A 20937-nucleotide genomic window follows, 5' to 3' on the forward strand; every position below is an offset into this window, starting at 1 on the left:
CACATACTTACCACACACAGACATTCACACACACATACATACACAGACCACACCCACACACATACATACACACACCACACATACGCACACCCACATACATACCTATATACATACACACATACATACATACACACATCACCCCCCCCGACATACACACATATACACACATTCATACACACATACATACACACACACATATATATACACACACACGTACATACACACACACATACATACACACACATACATACACACATCACACACAAATACACACACACATATACATACGCAAACACATACATACACACACATACATACACACATCACCCCCCCACACACACACATACCCCACATACACATACACGCACCCACATATACGCACCCATACATACACCACACACATATACACACACATGCATACATACACACACACACACATAAACACATACATACACACACCTACCCCCCACACACCCAAGCACGTACACATACATGCACACACACCACATACACCACACACACATGCACACACCCACATGCACACACACATACCGTACACACAAGCATAAACACACACACACATTCACATTCATAAACCTACACACAAGCTCACACACACACAGATACACATACATGTTCACACAAGCACACCCATAGACACATACATGTTCACACAAGAACACACACATACATGTACACACAAACACACACACATACACGCTAATGCACACACACGGACACATATCCACACACATGCACAGAGACATGCCACATACATGCACAAGCACACATGCACATATACACAGCACATATACACAAGCATGTATGCACATATACATGCACATGCATACACCCAGTGAATGAATTTAATGAAAATATTATGAATGAATGCTTAGGTTGGAGGGTGGTGTTACCCAGCCCCAGTGTCTTGCAACAAAGCTGGAGAGGGATAACACTGGGAATGGAGGCTATTACACTGAGACAGGGGGAGTACAGTGAATCCTGTGCAAACAAGGACAAGAGGAGACAAGACAGTAAAGTCTTCCTCTTACAAAGAGTTATGTAATTATGTGCTACCAAGAGCTGTGATTGCATTGTGATAATCCTGCTGTTATATTCAGCTGACTGTAACACCCAGGTGGTTACCTGACACCCTGCGAATTGCCGACTTTGCTGGGAACCATCTCGAGGAAATCTTCCCGCTCACCTTCGGGCACAAACCAAAACTCAGGTAAGGTCCTGTCGGACCCACGCTTGTGGCTGCCCTCTGGGCACAGCGAGTAAAGGGAAGCTGTGTCGCAGCGGGGCCTCGAGAAAGAAATCGCTCCAGAAACAGGGGGTGACTTACACACCCGGTATCAAAGTGACCCGGCGATGTGGGCGCGGCTGGTCGCCTTGTCCACCGCCCGCCAAAATCAGGAACGGCGATCCGGCACAGAATGGCTCCCGACGCCGAATTCGCGGCAGGCGCCAGTTTAACGCCGGGTCGTGATGCTCCGCCCCCTCCAAGTCGGCTTCACGGGACGCGCACCGCGCACAGTCGCAACCCCGTTAAGACTGTCATTAGCGCACCCACCCGCAACGCTCCGCCGCCGATGGGCCGAGTTCCCGATGGCGCGGGCCACGCGTGGTCTCAGCGGTCGTGGCGGCTGCGGAGAGAGAGAGGGCGTGCGTTCAGTGTCCAGCACTGCCGCACTCGGCCCAGCTCCGTGCCGCTGGCCGGGCAGCTTCTGGCAGGGCTGGAGGGGAGCGGTGGGGGTGGCCTGGAGGGGAGCTGTGGGGTCGAGGTGGACGGGTACACGGTCCAGCACACCCGGCACCATCGTTTCGGGCAGGATCGGTGCGTGTGTGGGGGGGGGGCGTAGGCGTACGCGTGGCTGCAGCTGGTCAGCCCTGCGCATGTGCAGCACGGACCCAGCAATTCTCCAACCGTTTTCCACACGTTCTGCGGGTGTTTTCACGCGACACCGGCGCTAGCCCCTCACTGGTCGCGGAATCGGTGCGGGTATTGCGCCGATTTCTCCAATACGGAACAGCACGGATCCTCCGCTGGCGTCAGCACAGCCGCAGGAACGGAGAATCCAACCCATGATTTTAGAGGAAGAATAAATGAGGTCGTCCTGTACGCCCGCCAGCTAAGGTAAAGCGATAAGTTGGTGGTGACATGGGCGTAGGAACAGAAGTAGGCCATTGAGTCGCTTGAGCACTCAATTTGATCATCGCTGATCAAGATCTCAACTCCGTCTACCCCCCTTGGGTCCGTAACCCCGTACCTTGGCCTAAGAAAAAAATCCAATCAATCTCAGTTTTGACATCTTTGATTGGTCAACACCTTGTTTTTGGTCAGGGGGGTGGGGTTAGCGGGATAGGCAGTTTTCCACTAGCCTCTCGGGGAAAAGGTGTTTCCTGACGTCATTCCCGCACACAGGCCCGGCTCGAATTTAAACGCTTTCTTCCTCGTCCTGGACTCGCCCCTTTCCCCCCTCATCACCAGAGGAATTATTTCTATCGAGCCTAACAAATCCTTTCGTCAACTTAAACAGATCAATAACACTGCTCCTTAATCTTTTATACTCAAGGGAATGCAAGTTCAGCTGATTTAATCTGCCCTCTTAATGAAGCTCTTTTATCACCGGTATTATTCACTGTCTGGATCTATCTCTCTGCCAGATAACCATTCAGCTCCTCCACCATCAGCATTGGTATTGGCTCCTGTGGTGAAGTGAGTGTGGTCCACCTCCAGTTTCCGTCTGTCCTAAACCTGGACTGGAGGTGGGGACGGTACATCCACCGTGTGCATGATGTAGGAGTTCTGCAGGGAGCAAGAACGATGCGGAGTTCATAGAATCGATAGAATCCCTACAGTGGGAGGCCATTCGGCCCATCGAGTCAGCACTGACCCTCCGAAAGAACACCCTACCTAGGCCCACTCCTCCGCCCTATCCCAGTAACCCCGCACGTGAATCAAGGCCAATCCAGACCCGGGTCCCCGGTGCAGTGAGGTAGCAGTGCTAACCACTGTACCGCCCCATTGGTTGTAGGAGTTACCAAGTTAACTGCTTCAGCAACCTTGGAACAACCTCCCAGTGGCGAGGTATGTTGCCTGATCGTTCTCTTGCCGATGTTGGAGTGGAGGATTTCGAATGAGGATGGAGGAGTTTACAGAGACATCTGGACTTGAGTTTGTAATGTTCCACAGAATTCCTACAGTGCAGCAGGAGGCCATTTGGCCCATCGAGTATGCACCGACCCTCCGAAATGGCACCCTATCTAGGCCCACTCCCCCTCCTCGACCCCGTAACCCCACCTAACCTGCACATCTTTGGACTGTGGGAGGAAACCCGAGCACCCGGAGGAAAACCCCCGCAGACACGGGGAGGACGTGCAGATCCGCACAGGCCGTTACCCGAGGCTAGAATCGAACCCGGGTCCCTGGCGCTGTGAGGCAGCAGTGCTAACCAATGTGCCACCGTTTAATGGTGCTTCAGTGTAATACTGAGGGAGTGCCCTCTGGCAACACAGCCAGCTAGTTCTTGAACCCATTTCTACTGCTCTTCATCACAATAACTGATAGGAATGACGGACGTGCACCATTTCTCAACAGATCGGTATATCTTCACAACAACAACCTGACAAATGCCGGCCTGCCCAAGGCCATGTTTAGTGGCTCGAACATGGTCAATATTTTAATTCTATCCAACAATAATCTAACCCGTGTTCCAGAGAATCTGCCGCCTCTGCTCACTCAGCTACATTTACAGGTAGGTGCCAAAGTGTCATTTTACTAACTGCACACATGTACCGTCTAGCATGCATGTGGATGTGATTTCATTACATGTCCTGAACCTACTTTGCACAATGCAGCTGAAACCACCCCCCCCCCCCCCCCCCCACTCCCCCGGCCTGTTGTGTTAATAATCTGCTCTGTCGAAACCTGCAGCCAACTCCACAGCGAATCACTCTGTCCTTTCCTTAACACCTCAGTCATGGGGAACCACCCATCTGATCTCTCTCAGCATATTGAGTTCCTCTGTCACAACGCAGACTTCCACAACAATGATGGGGTTTTCAGAAAGAGAGGGGGAAAGAGGAGAGAGTGAAAGAGGAGAGGGGGAATGAGGAGAGGAGAAAGGGGAGGGGAAGAGGAGAAGAGTAAGAGGAGGGGGGGGAAGAGGAGAAGAGAAACAGGAGAGGGGGAATGTGGAGAGGACAAAGAGGAGGGGGAAGAGGAGAAGAGAAACAGGAGAGGGGAGAGAGGGGGAAAGAGGAGAGGGGGAAAGAGGAGAGAGTGAAAGAGGAGGGGGAAAGAGGAGAGGGGGACAGAGGAGAGGGGGAATGAGGAGAGGAGAAAGAGGAGGGGGGGAAGAGGAGAAGAGAAGCAGGAGAGGGGAAAGAGGAGAGGGGTAAAGACGAGAGGATAAAGAGAGGGGGAAAGAGGAGAGGGGGAAGGAGGAGAAAATGGAGAGGGGGAAGGAGGAGAAAGCGGAGAGGAGAGGGGGAAGGAGGAGAGGGGAATGAGGAGGGGGAGTGGGGAGAGGAGAAAGAGGAAAGGGGGAAAGAGGAGGGGGAAAGAGGAGAGCAAAGTAGTGCCAAGGGCAACAGAGGGTGAAGGAGAGAGCAGAAAACGAAAGAGAAAAATAGAGAAATAAAGAGAAAGGAGAAAAAAAAAGAGAGAAGAAAGACCATTTGGAGGTGGAGTCCAGCTCTTTGGATCACAGTGAATTCTGCTACATGAGTGAACGCAGTCCCGGCTGGCACAGGCTGCTCTCCACGGTGAGTATTCACTGAGTGAGCTCGGTGCAGAGTCAAAGTTCAATCAGGCGGCCAGCACCTAGACTGAGGACATCCACCTGGTGATCCCTTAGTGATCAAGTGTATACATTGGGTAAGAGGAAGGCTCCGAACTGTTGGAATAATTTTGAGTGTGTGTGTTTCTCTCTAACAGAACAACAGAATCTCAAAGATTCCCAAAGGCGTCTTCAGTGCTCTGGAACAACTTCGCGAACTGTACCTGCAAAGCAACAACCTGTCCAATATTCACTCGCACACCTTCAGGTGAGCAAAGTAAAATAATGAGCCGGGCCACCAAGTACACACACACACGTACACACGGACGCACGCACGCACACCCAGCTCCATCCCATGGATAGAGGTTCAGGGGCCACTCCCAGAAATGTTTATTGGGACCGATTCCGCCAAAGAGGGAAAAGATAATGTGGCGATGAGGTGGAAAGGAGTTGGCATGAGTGGGAGAACAAGACTGACTCCACCCCAACCATTGTGTCAACCTATACGCTGAATGGCGTTTTGTGTTTTCCACTCGAGTCACAAGCGGTTATCCTTTTTCTGCAACAATTAGTTCTCCGTCTCACGTTCTTCTTCTTTTTTGAGAAACATTGGCAGTTGATTTCCAACCCTTTTGTTCACCTTCTGGCATCTTCCCTGGCTGCCATTTCTGGGTCTTCGCCAGGAAGAGGGCTGCCTCACTAGGAGGTGGTCTCTGTTGCACATTTCCTACCTCAGAGCATTGAGGAGATGACACCCGTTTCTAAGTGTGCAACAGGTTTTATTCACAAGAGTTTTTAAACATCTCCGCAATCACAAAATATCTTCACTCATACTGACACCTCAGCTTCTAGCAGCTTCTGTTGGGGGGGGGGGGGGATCTGTAAACTTTGCTCTGAGTCAACACCCAGGCTTAACCAAGCAAGTACAGTGAGCGTAGACCAGTTACCAGACTCACTTGCCGAGGTGAAGGGTGGATGTTAGGCCTGTTGTAAAAGCTGTGTGATGTTGACCTATGTGAAGCCCAGAATTGGGCTGTAATTCTCGTTGTGACTGGCAGCCTATCCTTTCATCCAAAGCACTCTCTGGTAGATCTATCTGCAGGTGAGGCAAATCCACTCCCAAACCTTTGGGGGTGGGAAGCCCAAAGATCACCAATTCCACGTTGATTTTATGGTACCCTGGCCTCTTGCGCTGCACCCCCCTCTTGGCGTGTAGGCAAACTGCAGACAGAACGGGGGTCCTGTGCGCCCCCAACAGAATCTTGGACTTTTTAATAAAGGCCGTTAAGACTTCAATGAGTAAGGTTTCAAAGTTGCAGGAGTGTACCGGCAGACAGGAAGGTGGTTTAAAGTGTGTCTTCTTCAATGCCAGGAGCGTCCGGAATAAGATGGATGAACTTGCGGCATGGGTTGGTACCTGGGACTTCGATGTTGTGGCCATTTCGGAGACATGGATAGAGCAGGGACAGGAATGGTTGCTGCAGGTGCCAGGGTTTAGATATTTCAGTAAGCTCAGGGAAGGTGGTAAAAGAGGGGGAGGGGTGGCATTGTTAGTCAAGGACAGTATTACGGTGGCAGAAAAAACGTTCAATGAGGACTCGTCTACTGAGATAGTATGGGCTGAGGTTAGGAACAGGAAAGGAGAGGTCACCCTGTTAGGGGTTTTCTATAGGCCTCCAAAAAGTTCCAGAGATGTAGAGGAAAGGATTGCAAAGATGATTCTGGATAGGAGCGAAAGCAACAGGGTAGTTGTTATGGGGGACTTTAACTTTCCAAATATTGACTGGAAACGCTATAGTTCGAGTACTTTAGATGGGTCCGTTTTTGTCCAATGTGTGCAGGAGGGTTTCCTGACACAGTATGTAGATAGGCCAGCGAGAGGCGAGGCCATATTGGATTTGGTACTGGGTAATGAACCAGGACAGGTGTTAGATTTGGAGGTAGGTGAGCACTTTGGTGATAGTGACCACAATTCGATTACGTTTACTTTAGTGATGGAAAGGGATAGGTATATACCGCAGGGCAAGAGTTATATCTGGGGAAAGGCAATTATGATGCGATGAGGCAAGACTTAGGATGCATCGGTTGGAGAGGAAAACTCCAGGGGATGGGCACAATGGAAATGTGGAGCTTGTTCAAGGAACATCTACTGCGTGTCCTTGATAAGTATGTACCTGTCAGCAGGGAGGAAGTGGTCGAGCAAGGGAACCATGGTTTACGAAAGCAGTCGAAACACGAGGAGGCTTATGTAAAGATGAGACATGAAGGTTCAGTTAGAGCACTCGAGAGTTACAAGTTAGCTAGGAAGGACCTAAAGAGAGAGCTAAGAAGAGCCAGGAGGGGACATGAGAAGTCTTTGGCAGATAGGATCAAGGATAACCCTAAAGCTTTCTATAGATATGTCAGGAATAAAAGAATGACTAGGGTAAGAGTAGGGCCAGTCAAGGACAGTAGTGGGAAGTTGTGCGTGGAGTCCGAGGAGATAGGAGAGGTGCTAAATGAATATTTTTCGTCAGTATTCACACAGGAAAAAGACAATGTTGTCGAGGAGAATACTGAGATTCAGGCTACTAGACTAGAAGGGCTTGAGGTTCATGAGGAGGAGGTGTTAGCAATTCTGGAAAGTGTGAAAATAGATAAGTCCCCTGGGCCGGATGGGATTTATCCTAGGATTCTCTGGGAAGCTAGGGAGGAGATTGCTGAGCCTTTGGCTTTGATCTTTAAGTCATCTTTGTCTCCAGGAATAGTGCCAGAAGACTGGAGGATAGCAAATGTTGTCCCCTTGTTCAAGAAGGGGAGTAGAGACAACCCCGGTAACTATAGACCAGTGAGCCTTACTTCTGTTGTGGGCAAAATCTTGGAAAGGTTTATAAGAGATAGGATGTATAATCATCTGGAAAGGAATAATTTGATTAGAGATAGTCAACACGGTTTTGTGAAGGGTAGGTTGTGCCTCACAAACCTTATTGAGTTCTTTGAGAAGGTGACCAAACAGGTGGATGAGGGTAAAGCAGTTGATGTGGTGTATATGGATTTCAGTAAAGCGTTTGATAAGGTTCCCCACAGTAGGCTACTGCAGAAAATACGGAGGCATGGGATTCAGGGTAATTTAGCAGTTTGGATCAGAAATTGGCTAGCTGGAAGAAGACAAAGGGTGGTGGTTGATGGGAAATGTTCAGACTGGAGTCCAGTTACTAGTGGTGTACCACAAGGATCTGTTTTGGGGCCACTGCTGTTTGTCATTTTTATAAATGACCTGGAGGATGGCGTAGAAGGATGGGTGAGTAAATTTGCAGATGACACTAAAGTCGGTGGAGTTGTGGACAGTGCGGAAGGATGTTACAAGTTACAGAGGGACATAGATAAGCTGCAGCGCTGGGCTGAGAGGTGGCAAATGGAGTTTAATGCAGAAAAGTGTGAGGTGATTCATTTTGGAAGGAATAACAGGAAGACAGAGTACTGGGCTAATGGTAAGATTCTTGGTAGTGTGGATGAGCAAAGAGATCTCGGTGTCCATGTACACAGATCCCTGAAAGTTGCCACCCAGGTTGAGGGTTGTTAAGAAGGCGTACGGTGTGTTAGCTTTTATTGGTAGAGGGATTGAGTTTCGGAGCCATGAGGTCATGTTGCAGCTGTACAAAACTCTGGTGCGGCCGCATTTGGAGTATTGCGTGCAATTCTGATCGCCGCATTATAGGAAGGATGTGGAAGCATTGGAAAGGGTGCAGAGGAGATTTACCAGAATGTTGCCTGGTATGGAGGGACGATCTTATGAGGGAAGGCTGAGGGACTTGAGGCTGTTTTCGTTCGTGAGAAGAAGGTGAAGAGGTGACTTAATTGAGGCATACAAGATGATCAGAGGATTGGATAGGGTGGACAGTGAGAGCCTTTTTCCTCGGATGGTGATGTCTAGCACGAGGGGACATAACTTTAAATTGAGGGGAGAGAGATATAGGACAGATGTCAGAGGTGGGTTCTTTACTCAGAGTCGTAAGGGCGTGGAATGCCCTGCCTGCAACTGTAGTGGACTCGCCAACACTAATGGCATTCAAATGGTTATTGGATAGACATATGGACGATAAGGGAATAGCTTTAGAGTGGTTTCACAGGTCGGCGCAGCATCAAGGGCCGAAGGGCCTGTACTGCGCTGTAATGTTCTATGTTCTATGAATGCCTGGGCTATCTACAGTACATTGTCTCTATCTCCTTGATCTTGCCTCTACCAAGATTGCTCAGAGGAAGGAACATATTGTGGTGATATGCATCACTGTAAATACACAAGGGGTTAATGTAGATACACTAGGACTAGGTAAACACTAGAGGGAGCACCAGAGACATCATGACACACAGACATTCAACCAATAGGTCAGTAAGATAGGACATGACCAGTGGGCTGTCAAGACACACCCAGAGGTGACACTACCACAAGAGGGCTACCCATATAAAAGGACAGGGCACACATGCTCTTTCTCTTTTCCACAGGCGACACTTAGAGAGAAGGACAGGGGCAGATCAGAAGTATCACACCCACCGCATGGATTAGAGCAGACTGGTTAGTTAGACTGAGTTACTATAGCAAGATTAGCAGGAGAGTCAAAACTCAAGTAGGAGAATTGTTAACTGTTCAATAAATGTGTTAAACCTATCTCCAAGTCTGAACCTTCCTTTGTCAGAGTATACATAGAGGAAGCAGCTTATGCTACATGAAGAAGCAGAACACAACACATATCAGGGGGCCATTGGTTTTTCTTCACGATTGCACACAGCAGTGTCCTGGAGATGGATCTTCAGCAGAATCTGGTCTCCAGTCAGCCTGGACCCCCTTTTTACCACCGGACCAAGGCCTTTCTCCCTCAAGCCCGTGTGGTAGCTGTGCAACTCCCCCCCCCCGCCCCCCCCATTAAAAGAACTCACTGACTGGCATCCTCCACCCAAGAATTTTAGTCCGAAGCAGAGGGGTGCGGGGGGAGTAAAAACAAATTATTGCAGATGCCGGAACCTGAAACAAAGACATAAAATACTGGACAATCTCAGCCAGCCTGACAGCATCTGTGGAGAGAGAAGGCAGCTAACGTTTCGATCCTGGACGACTCTCTGTCAAAGCTGTTTGTTATTCAGACTCGAATCATTAGCTCGCTTCTCTCTCTCCACAGATGCTGTCAGTATTTTCTGTTTCTGAGAACGGGGCGGGGGGGGGAAGAGAGAGAGAGACAGATTTAAAATGATTTGCAAAATAGGGGGGGGGGGGAGAGAGAGACAGATTTAAAATGATTTGCAAAATAGGTAAATATGCTGTGATAAAAAAAACTTTGCGCAACATGTGGTGCGTGTCTGGAATGTGCTGCCTGGAAGTGTGGTGGAGGCCGGTTCAATCGAGGCATTGGAGAGGGCGTTATTTGACTAGAAACAATTTGCGGGGCGGGGCGGTGGGAGGGGAAAGGCACAAAGTCATGATGCTCGTTTGGAGAGCTGGTGCAGACTCGATGGGCCAAATGGCCTCCTTCTGCAGCGCAACAAATCTGTGATTCTGCGATACATGTTTTTTTTTGATAAACAATTTTATTGAGATATTTTTGGCCTACAAAACAATGACATTGTATAGTACTGTACAAAAAGAAAAGCAAATAGCGCATAGTACAAACCCCAACTCCATCCTCGCAAGGCCCTGCCTAAACCACCCCCTACTCTACTCTACCCCAGCCCCCCCTGCTGACGCTTAATTCTCCGTGAAGAAGTCAATGAATGGCTACCACCTCCGGGCGAACCCCGAGAGTGAACCTCTCAAGGCGAACTTAACTTTCTCTAGACCGATAAGCTGGCCATGTCCAATAGCCATACTTTGGTCTTCGGGGTCTGGAGTCCCTCCATGCCAACAGTAGTCGTCAGCCGGGCTACCAGGGAAGCAAAGGCCAAGACGTCGTCCTCCTTCTCCTCCTGGACTCCCGGGTCCTCTGACGCCCCAAAGATTGCCACCTCCGGACTCATTACCACCCGTTTTCAAAACCCGGGACATGATGTCCGCGAATCCGTGCCCGTACCCGCTGAGTGTAGGGCACGACCAGAACATGCGCACGTGATTAGCCGGTCACCGGCGCATCTGTCACACTTGTCTTCCAGCCCGAAGAATTTACTCATCCGGGTGTGAAACATGTTAAAGATCGCCGATCAGTTACCCCCTCAGTCGTTATATTTCCTCTCCATTCAATCTTTCTTGCGGAGTATAACCTCTCAGTTCTAGTTCACCCTTTTCCCAATCTCTCCTGTGTCTCTGTTCAATATGGAGAGCAGAAATGTGCCAAGTGTTCCGGGTGCTATCTAACCTAATTTCTCTGCTTTTTCAATGTTATTCCTCCAGAAATGAGCCCCAGGGCCTTGTTCACTTTGGAATGATCTCATTAACCTGTGTTGCTACTTTTAATGATTCAACCCAAGATACCTCTGTTCCCCGACCCCACTTCAACTCTTATTGTCCAAAGGGTATGTATCCTCCTTATTCCCTCTACCAAAATGTACCACCTTACACTTAAGCACATGAAAATGAAAAAATGAAATGAAAAATGAAATGAAAATGGCTTATTGTTACAAGTAGGCTTCAAATGAAGTTACTGTGAAAAGCCCCTAGTCGCCACATTCCGGCGCCTGTTCGGGGAGGCTGGTACGGGAATCGAACCGTGCTGCTGGCCTGCCTGGGTCTGCTTTCAAAGCCAGCGATTTAGCCCTGTGCTAAACAGCACATATATTAGAATTAAATTTGCCATTTGCGCATCCATTCTCGTCTCGTTTCTCGTTGCACAGTGCATTAGTATCTCTGCCTCTGAGCCAAAGCTCCAGGTTTGTGTCCCACTCCCACTTGGAGAGGATGCAGAGGTTTACCAGGATGTTGCCTGGTCTGGAGGGTGTTAGCTATGTGGAGAGGCTGAATAGACTCAGACTGTTTTCATTAGAAAGATAGAGGTTGAGGGGTGACCTGATAGAGGTCTACAAGATTATGAGGGGCATGGATAGAGTGGATGGGCAGGCACTCTTTCCCAGGGCGGAGGGGTCAGTCACCAGGGGGCATAGGTTTAAGGTCCGTGGGGTAAAGTTTAGAGGAGATTTGAGAGGCAGGTTTGTTTACACAATAGGTGGTAAATTCCTGGAACGGGTTGCCAGGGGAGGTTGTAGATGCAGATATATTAATGGCGTTCAAAAGGCATCTCGACAAACACATGGATAGGATGGGTATAGAGGGATACAGCACAAGTGCTGAGGGTTTTGGCCAAGGTTGGTAACATGACCGGTACAGGCTTGGAGGGCCGAGGGGCCTGTCCCTGTGCTGTATTGTTTTAGGTGTGGGAAGAGAACTAGAATAGGAATGGATATCCATTCTACATGTTTATTCGCATCTTCCTCTATTTTGCCACAGTCCTTCCACATTTTTGTGCCCTCTGCAAATGGTGAATTAGTACTTTTTATTCTCGAGTCTAAATCCTGAATGGAAATGGCGACCGACAATGGTGTCAGCACCAGTCCTCGAGGAACATCACTTCCTACCCTTTGTAACAAGCTTTAACCCTGCTCTCTGTTCTGTGGGCAGCCTGGTAGTCAACTTCCATTGATCCCCTGACCGAGCACACATTCCAACATTCGTCATGAGCCTAAAAATGGGGCTGGATTAGCTCAGTTGGTTGGAAGGCTGGTTCGTGATGCAGGGCGACGGCAACAATTCCTGTACCAGCTGAGGTTATTCATGGAGGCTCCGTCTTCTCAACCTTGCCCCTAGCCTGAGGTGTGGTGACCCTCAGGTTAAATCACCACGAGTCAGCTCTCAAAGGGGGGACTGTGGTGACATTTCCACTCATCGAAAGCCTTTAGGAAATCCAAGCATGGGAAATGTACTAACATCCCCTGAACTATCCCTTTGGTTGCTTCATCAAAGAACTGATTAAGGTGGCTCTAAGTGTGACGTTTCCTTGCTGACCATTCTATTAGTTTCCAGATGTTTTTCCATTTGAGTAAGGATGTTCCTATTTCTCCTACCCGACAGTAAAATGAAAGGGATGCAATACTTGGATTTATCCAGCAACAATCTGATGAAGGTGCCCGAAGGATTGCCTCCAAATATCGTTGTTTTGCAATTGGGGAAGAACCACATCTCCTCGATCTCCAAGGACAGCGTCAACAGGATCCGCAATCTGGAATACCTGCTGCTTCAAAATAACAGGATCACGGCGAGCGGAATCCACAAGGACGCTTTCGGGAAGCTACGGAAGTTGCATACCCTTCACATCTTTAATAATCCGCTGGGCAAGGTGCCGGCCAGCCTCCCTCGCCGCATCAACTCCCTCATGCTGCTCCACGACGCTATCGAGCGGATCGGTCTCGACGACTTTGCTGCCACCTACTACCTGACCGAGCTCAACCTGAGCTACAACCATCTGCGCAGTGCGCGCCTTCATCGACTGGCCTTCCGAAAGCTCCGCCGCCTGGAGACGCTCGACCTCTCGGGTAACAACCTGACCCTGATCCCCGGCGGACTCCCGGCCGGCCTACAGGCCTTGAAGATCCAGCGCAATCAAATCAGTCAACTCTCGGCCCAGGCCTTGCTCGGCCTGAAAGCTTTGAGGGAACTGCATCTGTGCCACAACAAGCTAACCATTGGCAAGATAGCACCAGGCACATGGAGGGAGGTGCCCAGTCTTAAGGTTGGTGGAGACGCTGTGAAAAGCCTGCATTGCTGTAGCGCCTGTCACAACCTCAGGATGTCCCCAATGCACTTCACAGTCAACAAGGTTGTGTTTGGGCCAAGTCTCAATCTGGTCTCTGCACTGTCGGAGACCCGGCATTCCACCAAAGATGCGTGTTGGGGATCTTGACCTGGGAATTGCTCCGGAAGCTTGAAGCTCCAATGGGAAATTCCCCTGCTCCCTGGGACCCTCAGCGAATGTCTCTGACTCGGAGTTAAAGTTGGGAACTTTGTAGAGTTCTGCAGTACTTTCCTGAATTGTTACCCAGGAGGTATTTAACAGAAAAGAACCTAGTCTGATCCTGGATAACTCCAAAATTGCGATAACTACACCTCTCTTCTGTAAAAATGTACCCCCTCCCCAATTACTTCACAAGAATTGGGGCAGCACGATGGTCAGCACTGCTGCCTCACAGCGCCAGGGACCCGGGTTCAATTCCGGCTTCAGGTGACTGTGTGGAGTTTGCACGTCCTCCCCGTGTAAGCGTGGGTTTCCACCGGGTGCTCTGGTTTCCTCCCACAGTCCAAAGATGTGCAGGTTAGGCAGATTGGCCATCATAAATTGTCCCTTAGTGTCCAGCCATGTGGGACAGGACAGGGGATTGGACCCAGGTAGGATGCTCTTTCGAAGGGTTGGTGTAGACTCGATGGGCCAAATGGCCTCCTCCTGCACTGTAGGGTTTTTATGGAATACCCAATCTGACGAGATCTCCAATCCGACCCAACCAAACCCCCCTGACCCCATGCGTACCCCCCAACTCAATCCAACTACACCCCCAACCGGACGTTACTACCCTCCACCGACCATCCGACTAACCCCTGCCCATCTGACCACCCCTAGACCTAACTACCCGACAACCACCTACCCAGTCCCGCACGCATCCATTCACTAACTGGGCATTTGAACTAACTGGTACTGAAAGAAGGGTGCCCTGCCTTCCCCCCGACTCTACTCCGCTTCAATGGAGTTCCCCGATGGATGCTGCACTGCGCATTTCCGGAAAAACCTGTCTCCGAAGTTCCCAGAGAAATGCAGAGCAGCGTCGACTTGGGGTGCGAGGCGAATTTCATGCTGAGCAGTGGTCTGACAATAATTCCTGCTCTTCAGAAAATCCAGGCCTCTATTATAATGCAGGAAACACACAAGATCTCACCAACAGCAATCTGGTTTGATGGGAAATATTGAAGAGGGCACCAAGGATAATTCCCTTGCTTTTCACAATAGTGCCGTGATATTGTTCACACCCACTTGGACGGTTAGAGAGACATTCTAGCAGCACGGGAGACAATGGGCAGGATTCTCCGCCGCCGTGATTCTCCATTTTGCTGCCGCCTGGGGGGTTCACGAAGGCGTGGGGCTGCCCCACAATGGGAAACCCCATTGACCGGCTAGCGTAACGGAGAATCCCGCTGGCGGGTCGGGGCAGAAAAGTGGTGCGGCGGGGTGGAGAATCTAGCACATCATCTCCCTTTCTCACCTATCCCCATCGATATTCTCGCAGCCCCAAGCCCCAGGATTCACTGCTGTCCCAATGCTCTCAAGCGTCACGTTGACCAAATGTGGCAGGAACGCGGTCTTCAGCGGAGAGCCTTGTTTACCCAATTGGGAGCTGAAGGGACCAGGCCCTGACCACTATTCGGGGACAGTAAGAAGTCTTACAACACCAGGTTAAAGTCCAACAGGTTTGTTTCAAATCGCTAGCTTTCGGAGCATTGCTCCTTCCTCAGGATTCACCTGAGGAAGGAGCAGTGCTCCGAAAGTTAGTGATTTGAAACAAACCTGTTGGGACTTTAACCTGGTGTTGTAAGAATTCTTACTGTGCTCACCCCAGTCCAACGCCAGCATCTCCACTTCATGACTATTCGGGAAGGTAATGGCGTAGTGGTATTGTCACTGGGCTGGTAATCCAGGGATCCAGAGTAATGTTCTGGTGACCCGGCTTTGAAAATTCAATTAAAAAAAAAATCTGGAATTAAAAGCCTAGTGGTGACCCCAAAACAATTGTCGACTGTCGTAAACACCCATCTGGTTCACTGAGGGAAGGAAATCTGCCGTCCTTACATGGTCTGGCCTACGGTGGACTCAAGCCGCACAGCACTCTGTTTGACTCTAATAACGGTCCTCCGAAAAGGCCTCAGACCAAGGGGAATTAGGGCTGGGCAACAAATGCTGGCCTTGCCGGTGATGCCCAGGAAATTTAACAAAACTACCAAGTAAAACGGGGAGGAAATAGGGCGGCATGGTGGCACAGTGGTTAGCACCACTGCATCACGGCACCGTGGTCCCAGGTGCGATCCCGGCTCTGGGTCACTCTCCGTGTGGAGTTTGCACATTCTCCCCGTGTTTGGGTGGGTTTCACCCCCCCCCCACACAACCTAAAGATGTGCAGGGTAGGTGGATTGGCCACACTAAATTGCCCCTTAATTGGAAAAAATAAATTGGGTTCTCTAAAGTTATAAAAAAAAGAACTGGGGAGAAATGAATGAAGAGAGGTGAATGGATGGCAGACCTGCTTTAAGGATTGAGGATTTTGAGAAACTGGCACTGAGTTAGGAGCAAGCAAAGGCAATTGTTTGAGATGAAGGAATAGAATCAGCCATTTTTAATCTTAAAAGGCCATTTTTAGCAATCAAGGAGGTGTGCAACATTTAACATTAAATACAAGATGTGCTTAATTCTGTTTTAAATACTTCTAGTTGTTGGACCTGGGATATAACGATTTGTCCTACATGCCCCCGGATCTCCCTGAATCCCTGGAGTACGTTTACTTGCAGAATAACCGCATTTCAAAAATCACCTCCGACTCCTTCATCTCTGTGCCAAACATTAAAGTGATAATCCTGAGGTAAGTGGTCTGCAGCAATGATGGGATACTTTTAGCAATCTAACCCTCACCATCTTAAAAAGCCAGATGTTCTTACAGTGGCGTACTTCACGGTGGAGATGGCGTTTAACTCGGTTGTTGAACATAGACAAGTTGAGACAGAGAGAGTGGTAGCGCACTAGTGATTCCTGCTTTCATTAGGCCAGCTAACATCGGTTTTGTCTCCAAGCAACGCACACACATGCACACTTCTGCTCGGGAGTGGTAGCTTATTATTACTGACCTCCTAATCCAAAGGGCTGGATTTTGGGTCAGCAATGTCCTTCAGGCAAGGAAATCTGCTGTCAATGAACAAAGAACAGTACAGCACAGAAAGAGGCCCTTCGGCCCTCCAAGCCTGCGCCGTACACGAGGCCTGTCCAAAATAAACCTTCTGCATCTCTGGGGTCCGTATCTCTCTATTCGCATCCTATTCATGTATTCGTCAAGATGCCTCTTAAACGTCGCTATCCCCTGCTTCCACCACCTCCTCCGGCAGCGAGTTCCAGGCATTGACCATCCTCTGTGTAAAAATACTTGCCTCGCACATCTCCTCTAAACTTTCCCCCTCGCACCTTAAATCGATGTCCCCTATTCATAGACTTTTCCACCCTGGGAAAAAGCATCTCGACTATCCACTCTGTCCCTGTAACTCAATTTTGTAAACCTCTATCAGGTCGTCCCTCAGCCTCTGTCGTACTAGTGATAACGATCAGAGTTTATCCAACCTCTCCTCATAGCTATTACCCTCCAGCCCAGTGTTATGGGCCAGGGTTTAGAGAACCCCAAAGTGTATCATGGAGTTCACCTGACCCACAACTTTTAATAGATTGTGGTATGGGGAGCACACGGCCCACTCTACAGGTGTGGTACAGCAGAAATGGAAAAGTATTTTTTAAAGCAAAACAATGTTTATTCTATGAACTCAAGTTAACCTTTTTAAAACATACAGTGAATATCTTAGCAACCATTAATTCAAATACACCCCCCAAAGAATACAACATTAAGTAATGCTTTAAGCTCTCCTTTTAACACCTTTTACCAGAAGCACACCAGGTTAAAGTCATTACTGTTATTAGTTATAAATCACCAGGATCGATTTACACTCTTTAGATTACAGAGTGAGATTCATACACCTTCTGGCTGTGACTGCAGCTATCCAGCTCTGGAAACGAAACTAAAACACACCCTGCAGCAAACAGCCTAAAACGAAAGTAAAAAGCGGACAGACAGCCCAGTTCCACCCACTCTCTGACATCACTGCAGTAATAAGCACCCATTTCTTAAAGGTACTCTCACTACAGATACTTATATACACACCCATTTATAAACACCCATTTCTTAAAGGTACTCTCACATGACACCAGGCAACATCCTGATAAACCTCTTCTGTACCCTCTCCAAAGCCTCCACATCCTTCTGGTGCTATGGCGGCTAGAATTGCACGCAGTATTCCAAATGTGGCCTAACCAAGGTTATTCCAAATGTGGCCTTAAATAGGAGTCCTGCCCAAGTCTGGCCTCCGTGCGACCCCAGGCCCACAGCAATGTGGTTGACGTTTAACTGCTCTTGGAAATGACTTGATAAGCCACTCGTCTGCAGTTGACTCACCACTACCAGCTCAGGAGCACTTAGGTCACGGCCTTCTGGCTAAGGTCAAGCACAGCATCAAGCCGGAGATCAGTGTAATGCCTTGTCTGTGTGGGTTTCCTCTGGGTGCTCAGATTTCCTCCCGAAAGGTTTCTGATCAAAGATGTGCGGGTTAAGTGGATTGACAATGTTAAAATTGCCTTTTAGTGTCCAAATAAATGCAGGTTGGGTGGAGTGGGGTTACGTGGACAGGACGGGGGTGGGGGGGGGCAAGGTGCTCTTTTGGAGGGTTGACGCAGACTTGATGGGCCGAATGGCCTCCTTCTGCACTGCAGGGATTCTATGGACTTTAGTGTCACAACAACTGTCTCATGCCTATATGGCGATGAGCTCTGAGGCTGAATATCAGGAGTGGCTCGTTCCTTATCAATCAGGTGCCGGTTATTTACCCCACGCTCACAAAAGAGGGCATTCCCAAATTGCCAGGCCTGGCAACGCAGCGCAACCTCTCGCCACATTACCATCGCTGCTTTAATGCTGTGGCGCACCAAAATCTCCCTTGATTGATTGATGGATTTATTGTCACATGTACCGAAGTACTGTGAAAAGTATTATTCTGCGGCCGAGGGAACGTACACAGTACATACATAGTAGACAAAAGAATAATCGACAGAGTACATTGACAAATGGTACATCGACAAACAGTGATTGGTTACAGTGCGGAACAAGGGGCCAAACAAAGCAAATACATGGGCAAGAGCAGCATAGGGCGTCGTGAATAATGTTCTTACAGGGAACAGATCAGTCCGAGGGGGAGTCGTTGAGGAGTCTTGTAGCTGTGGGGAAGAAGCTGTTCTTATGTCTGGATGTGCGGTTCTTCAGACTCCTGTATTATCTGCCTGATGGAAGGGTCTGGAAGAGGGCAAAGCCTGGGTGGGAGGGGTCTCTGACAATGCTGTCTGCTTTCCTGAGGCAGCGGGCGGTGTAGACAGAGTCAATGGGAGGGTAGCAAGCTTGTGTGATGCATTGGGCTGAGTTCACCACTCTGCAGTTTCTTGCGATCTTGGGCCGAGCAGTTGCCATACCAGGCTGTGATGCAGCTGGATAGGACGCTCTCTATGCTCTCCTAATCTGACCGTTCTCTTGCTGGATTTATCCCACAGGTCAAACAGGCTGACCTCGGCCGGTGTAGGGAAGGAGTCCTTCATTGGCCTGCAATACTTGCAGGTCCTGGACATGACTAGCAATCCAGAGTACATCAGCGTCCTTCTACACAGCACCAACCGGAGCCTGTCACAGGCGGGCAACACCAGTACAGCGGGAAGCCAAAGAGCGAACAACCGGCCCAGCCGAGAGATACAGCGACTGCCCACAGCTGGCTAAAAACCCCGGGCAATGCAGCCCGGAGAACTAAACAGCAGCTTAGCACAGGGATTATCCATATAACCAACCAGTCAGAGACAATCCATTGAGTGACCAGCTGAAGTAATCGGAAGACAGACAAAGGTCGACAATGGACACCTCAATCTATTTACCGGAGGACTCCCGTAATTGAATTAATATATAATTCCTCTAATAGTCAGATCCAGTGGAATTAAATCAAAGAGCTTGAATGGGGAGGGGGGGGGGGGGGACATAAAAAAAAAGCTCAGCTATATCAGTCACCACACCAGGTTGTCGACACATTACCGATTGTGTGGTCAAGTACAATGCAACCTCTTGAGGTAGATGGTGTACTTAACCCCATCCAGTGCTGTTCAAATGGCCAAACCTGACTGGGGTACCGAGGTCATGGCTTCACTGACCTCGATGCAACAGCTTGGCACGTTTTCTTTATGTTAAAGGCAGTACAGAAATGTTTTTTTTTGGGGGGGGGGGCGATGATTGGGATTTATCTTTCATCTGCCTTGTCATTTTGAAATCTTCCAGTTCCTCCTCCTCGGCGGGCAGCACAGTGGTTAGCACTGCCGCCTCCGTGCCAGGGACCGGGGCTCCATTACGGCCTCGGGTGTCAGTCTGTGCGGAGTCTGCACATTCTCCCCGTGTCTGCGTGGGTTTCCTCCGGGTGCTCCGGTTTCCTCCCACCGTCCAAAGGTGTGCAGGTTAGGTGGATTGGCCATGCTAAATTGGCCCTTAGTGTCTAGAGGTGTGCAGGTTAGGTGGGGTTACAGTGTTCTGGGGATAAGGCGGGATAGTGGGCCTAGTCAAGGTGTTCATTCAGCGGGTCATTGCAATGGGCCGAAAGACCTCCTTCTACGCTGTATTCTATGGAAAATCAAGGTTACAGTTTTTAAATCCTCATTTGCTTTTTCTCTTCCCCCCCCCCCCCCCCCCCCCCCCCCCCGATTTCTTGTTGGTATTCTTGAATATTCACAGGTACAGTTCCAAAGGATTTAGTTCCAATTTCTAATGGAACACAATCATGTTCTAAACTGTTTTTTTGCCGAATTTCATTATGTACATAGGGATTTTGAATCTAATATAAACAAATGCTTGCTTCATGACCAGCTGCATTATTTGCGATGAGTTTCTACTCGGTCGTTCTAGAGTGAATTGTGGTCCAACGTCCATTGACCAAAGGTAGAACAGTTTTAGAAACACCCTCATCACATTGCTTCGATACCCAAAAAACACCTCGTATGCAAAGAATTACCTTGCGTGAAGGGCAGTGGTTGGAATGATGCAGAGAAACACAGGAGTCAATTTGTGCCCTGCTGGAACGCACAAGCAACCGGCCAGTCTCTCGAGGGAGGAATGTTGGCCGGGACACTGCAGCCTTTCACCTAGTACCAATGGACAGGCCAGCAGGGGCTGCAGTACTGCCTTAGTAATGTACTCCTTTTAGATCAAGATCGTCCTCGAGTTGGGATTCTGATCCAGGGACTACCAAGTGAGCCATTCCTTTGGCTGCACTGTAAACTGTTCACTTTCAGTCTGCCAGTCAAAATGTTATTCACTATTATGTGAATGC

The 20937-nt window shown here is 49.2% G+C and overlaps 1 protein-coding gene across 2 annotated transcripts in view; it reads left to right on the forward strand.

Moving 5' to 3' along the window:
* Nucleotides 1-20470, forward strand: part of LOC140403297 (podocan-like protein 1) — a 34642-nt gene extending 14172 nt beyond the window's left edge. For both annotated transcript variants that reach the window (XM_072491117.1, XM_072491118.1), the window contains exons 5-10: nucleotides 1122-1231; nucleotides 3605-3761; nucleotides 4946-5055; nucleotides 12814-13471; nucleotides 16210-16358; nucleotides 19130-20470. In XM_072491117.1, coding sequence (XP_072347218.1) covers nucleotides 1122-1231; nucleotides 3605-3761; nucleotides 4946-5055; nucleotides 12814-13471; nucleotides 16210-16358; nucleotides 19130-19349 — 1404 coding nt within the window. In that variant the 3' untranslated portion in view covers nucleotides 19350-20470. The remainder of the gene's footprint in view (nucleotides 1-1121; nucleotides 1232-3604; nucleotides 3762-4945; nucleotides 5056-12813; nucleotides 13472-16209; nucleotides 16359-19129) is intronic.
* The last annotated feature ends 467 nt before the right edge of the window (nucleotides 20471-20937 follow it).

Source organism: Scyliorhinus torazame, chromosome 27 (assembly GCF_047496885.1).
Source record: "Scyliorhinus torazame isolate Kashiwa2021f chromosome 27, sScyTor2.1, whole genome shotgun sequence".
Taxonomy (NCBI): domain Eukaryota; kingdom Metazoa; phylum Chordata; class Chondrichthyes; order Carcharhiniformes; family Scyliorhinidae; genus Scyliorhinus; species Scyliorhinus torazame.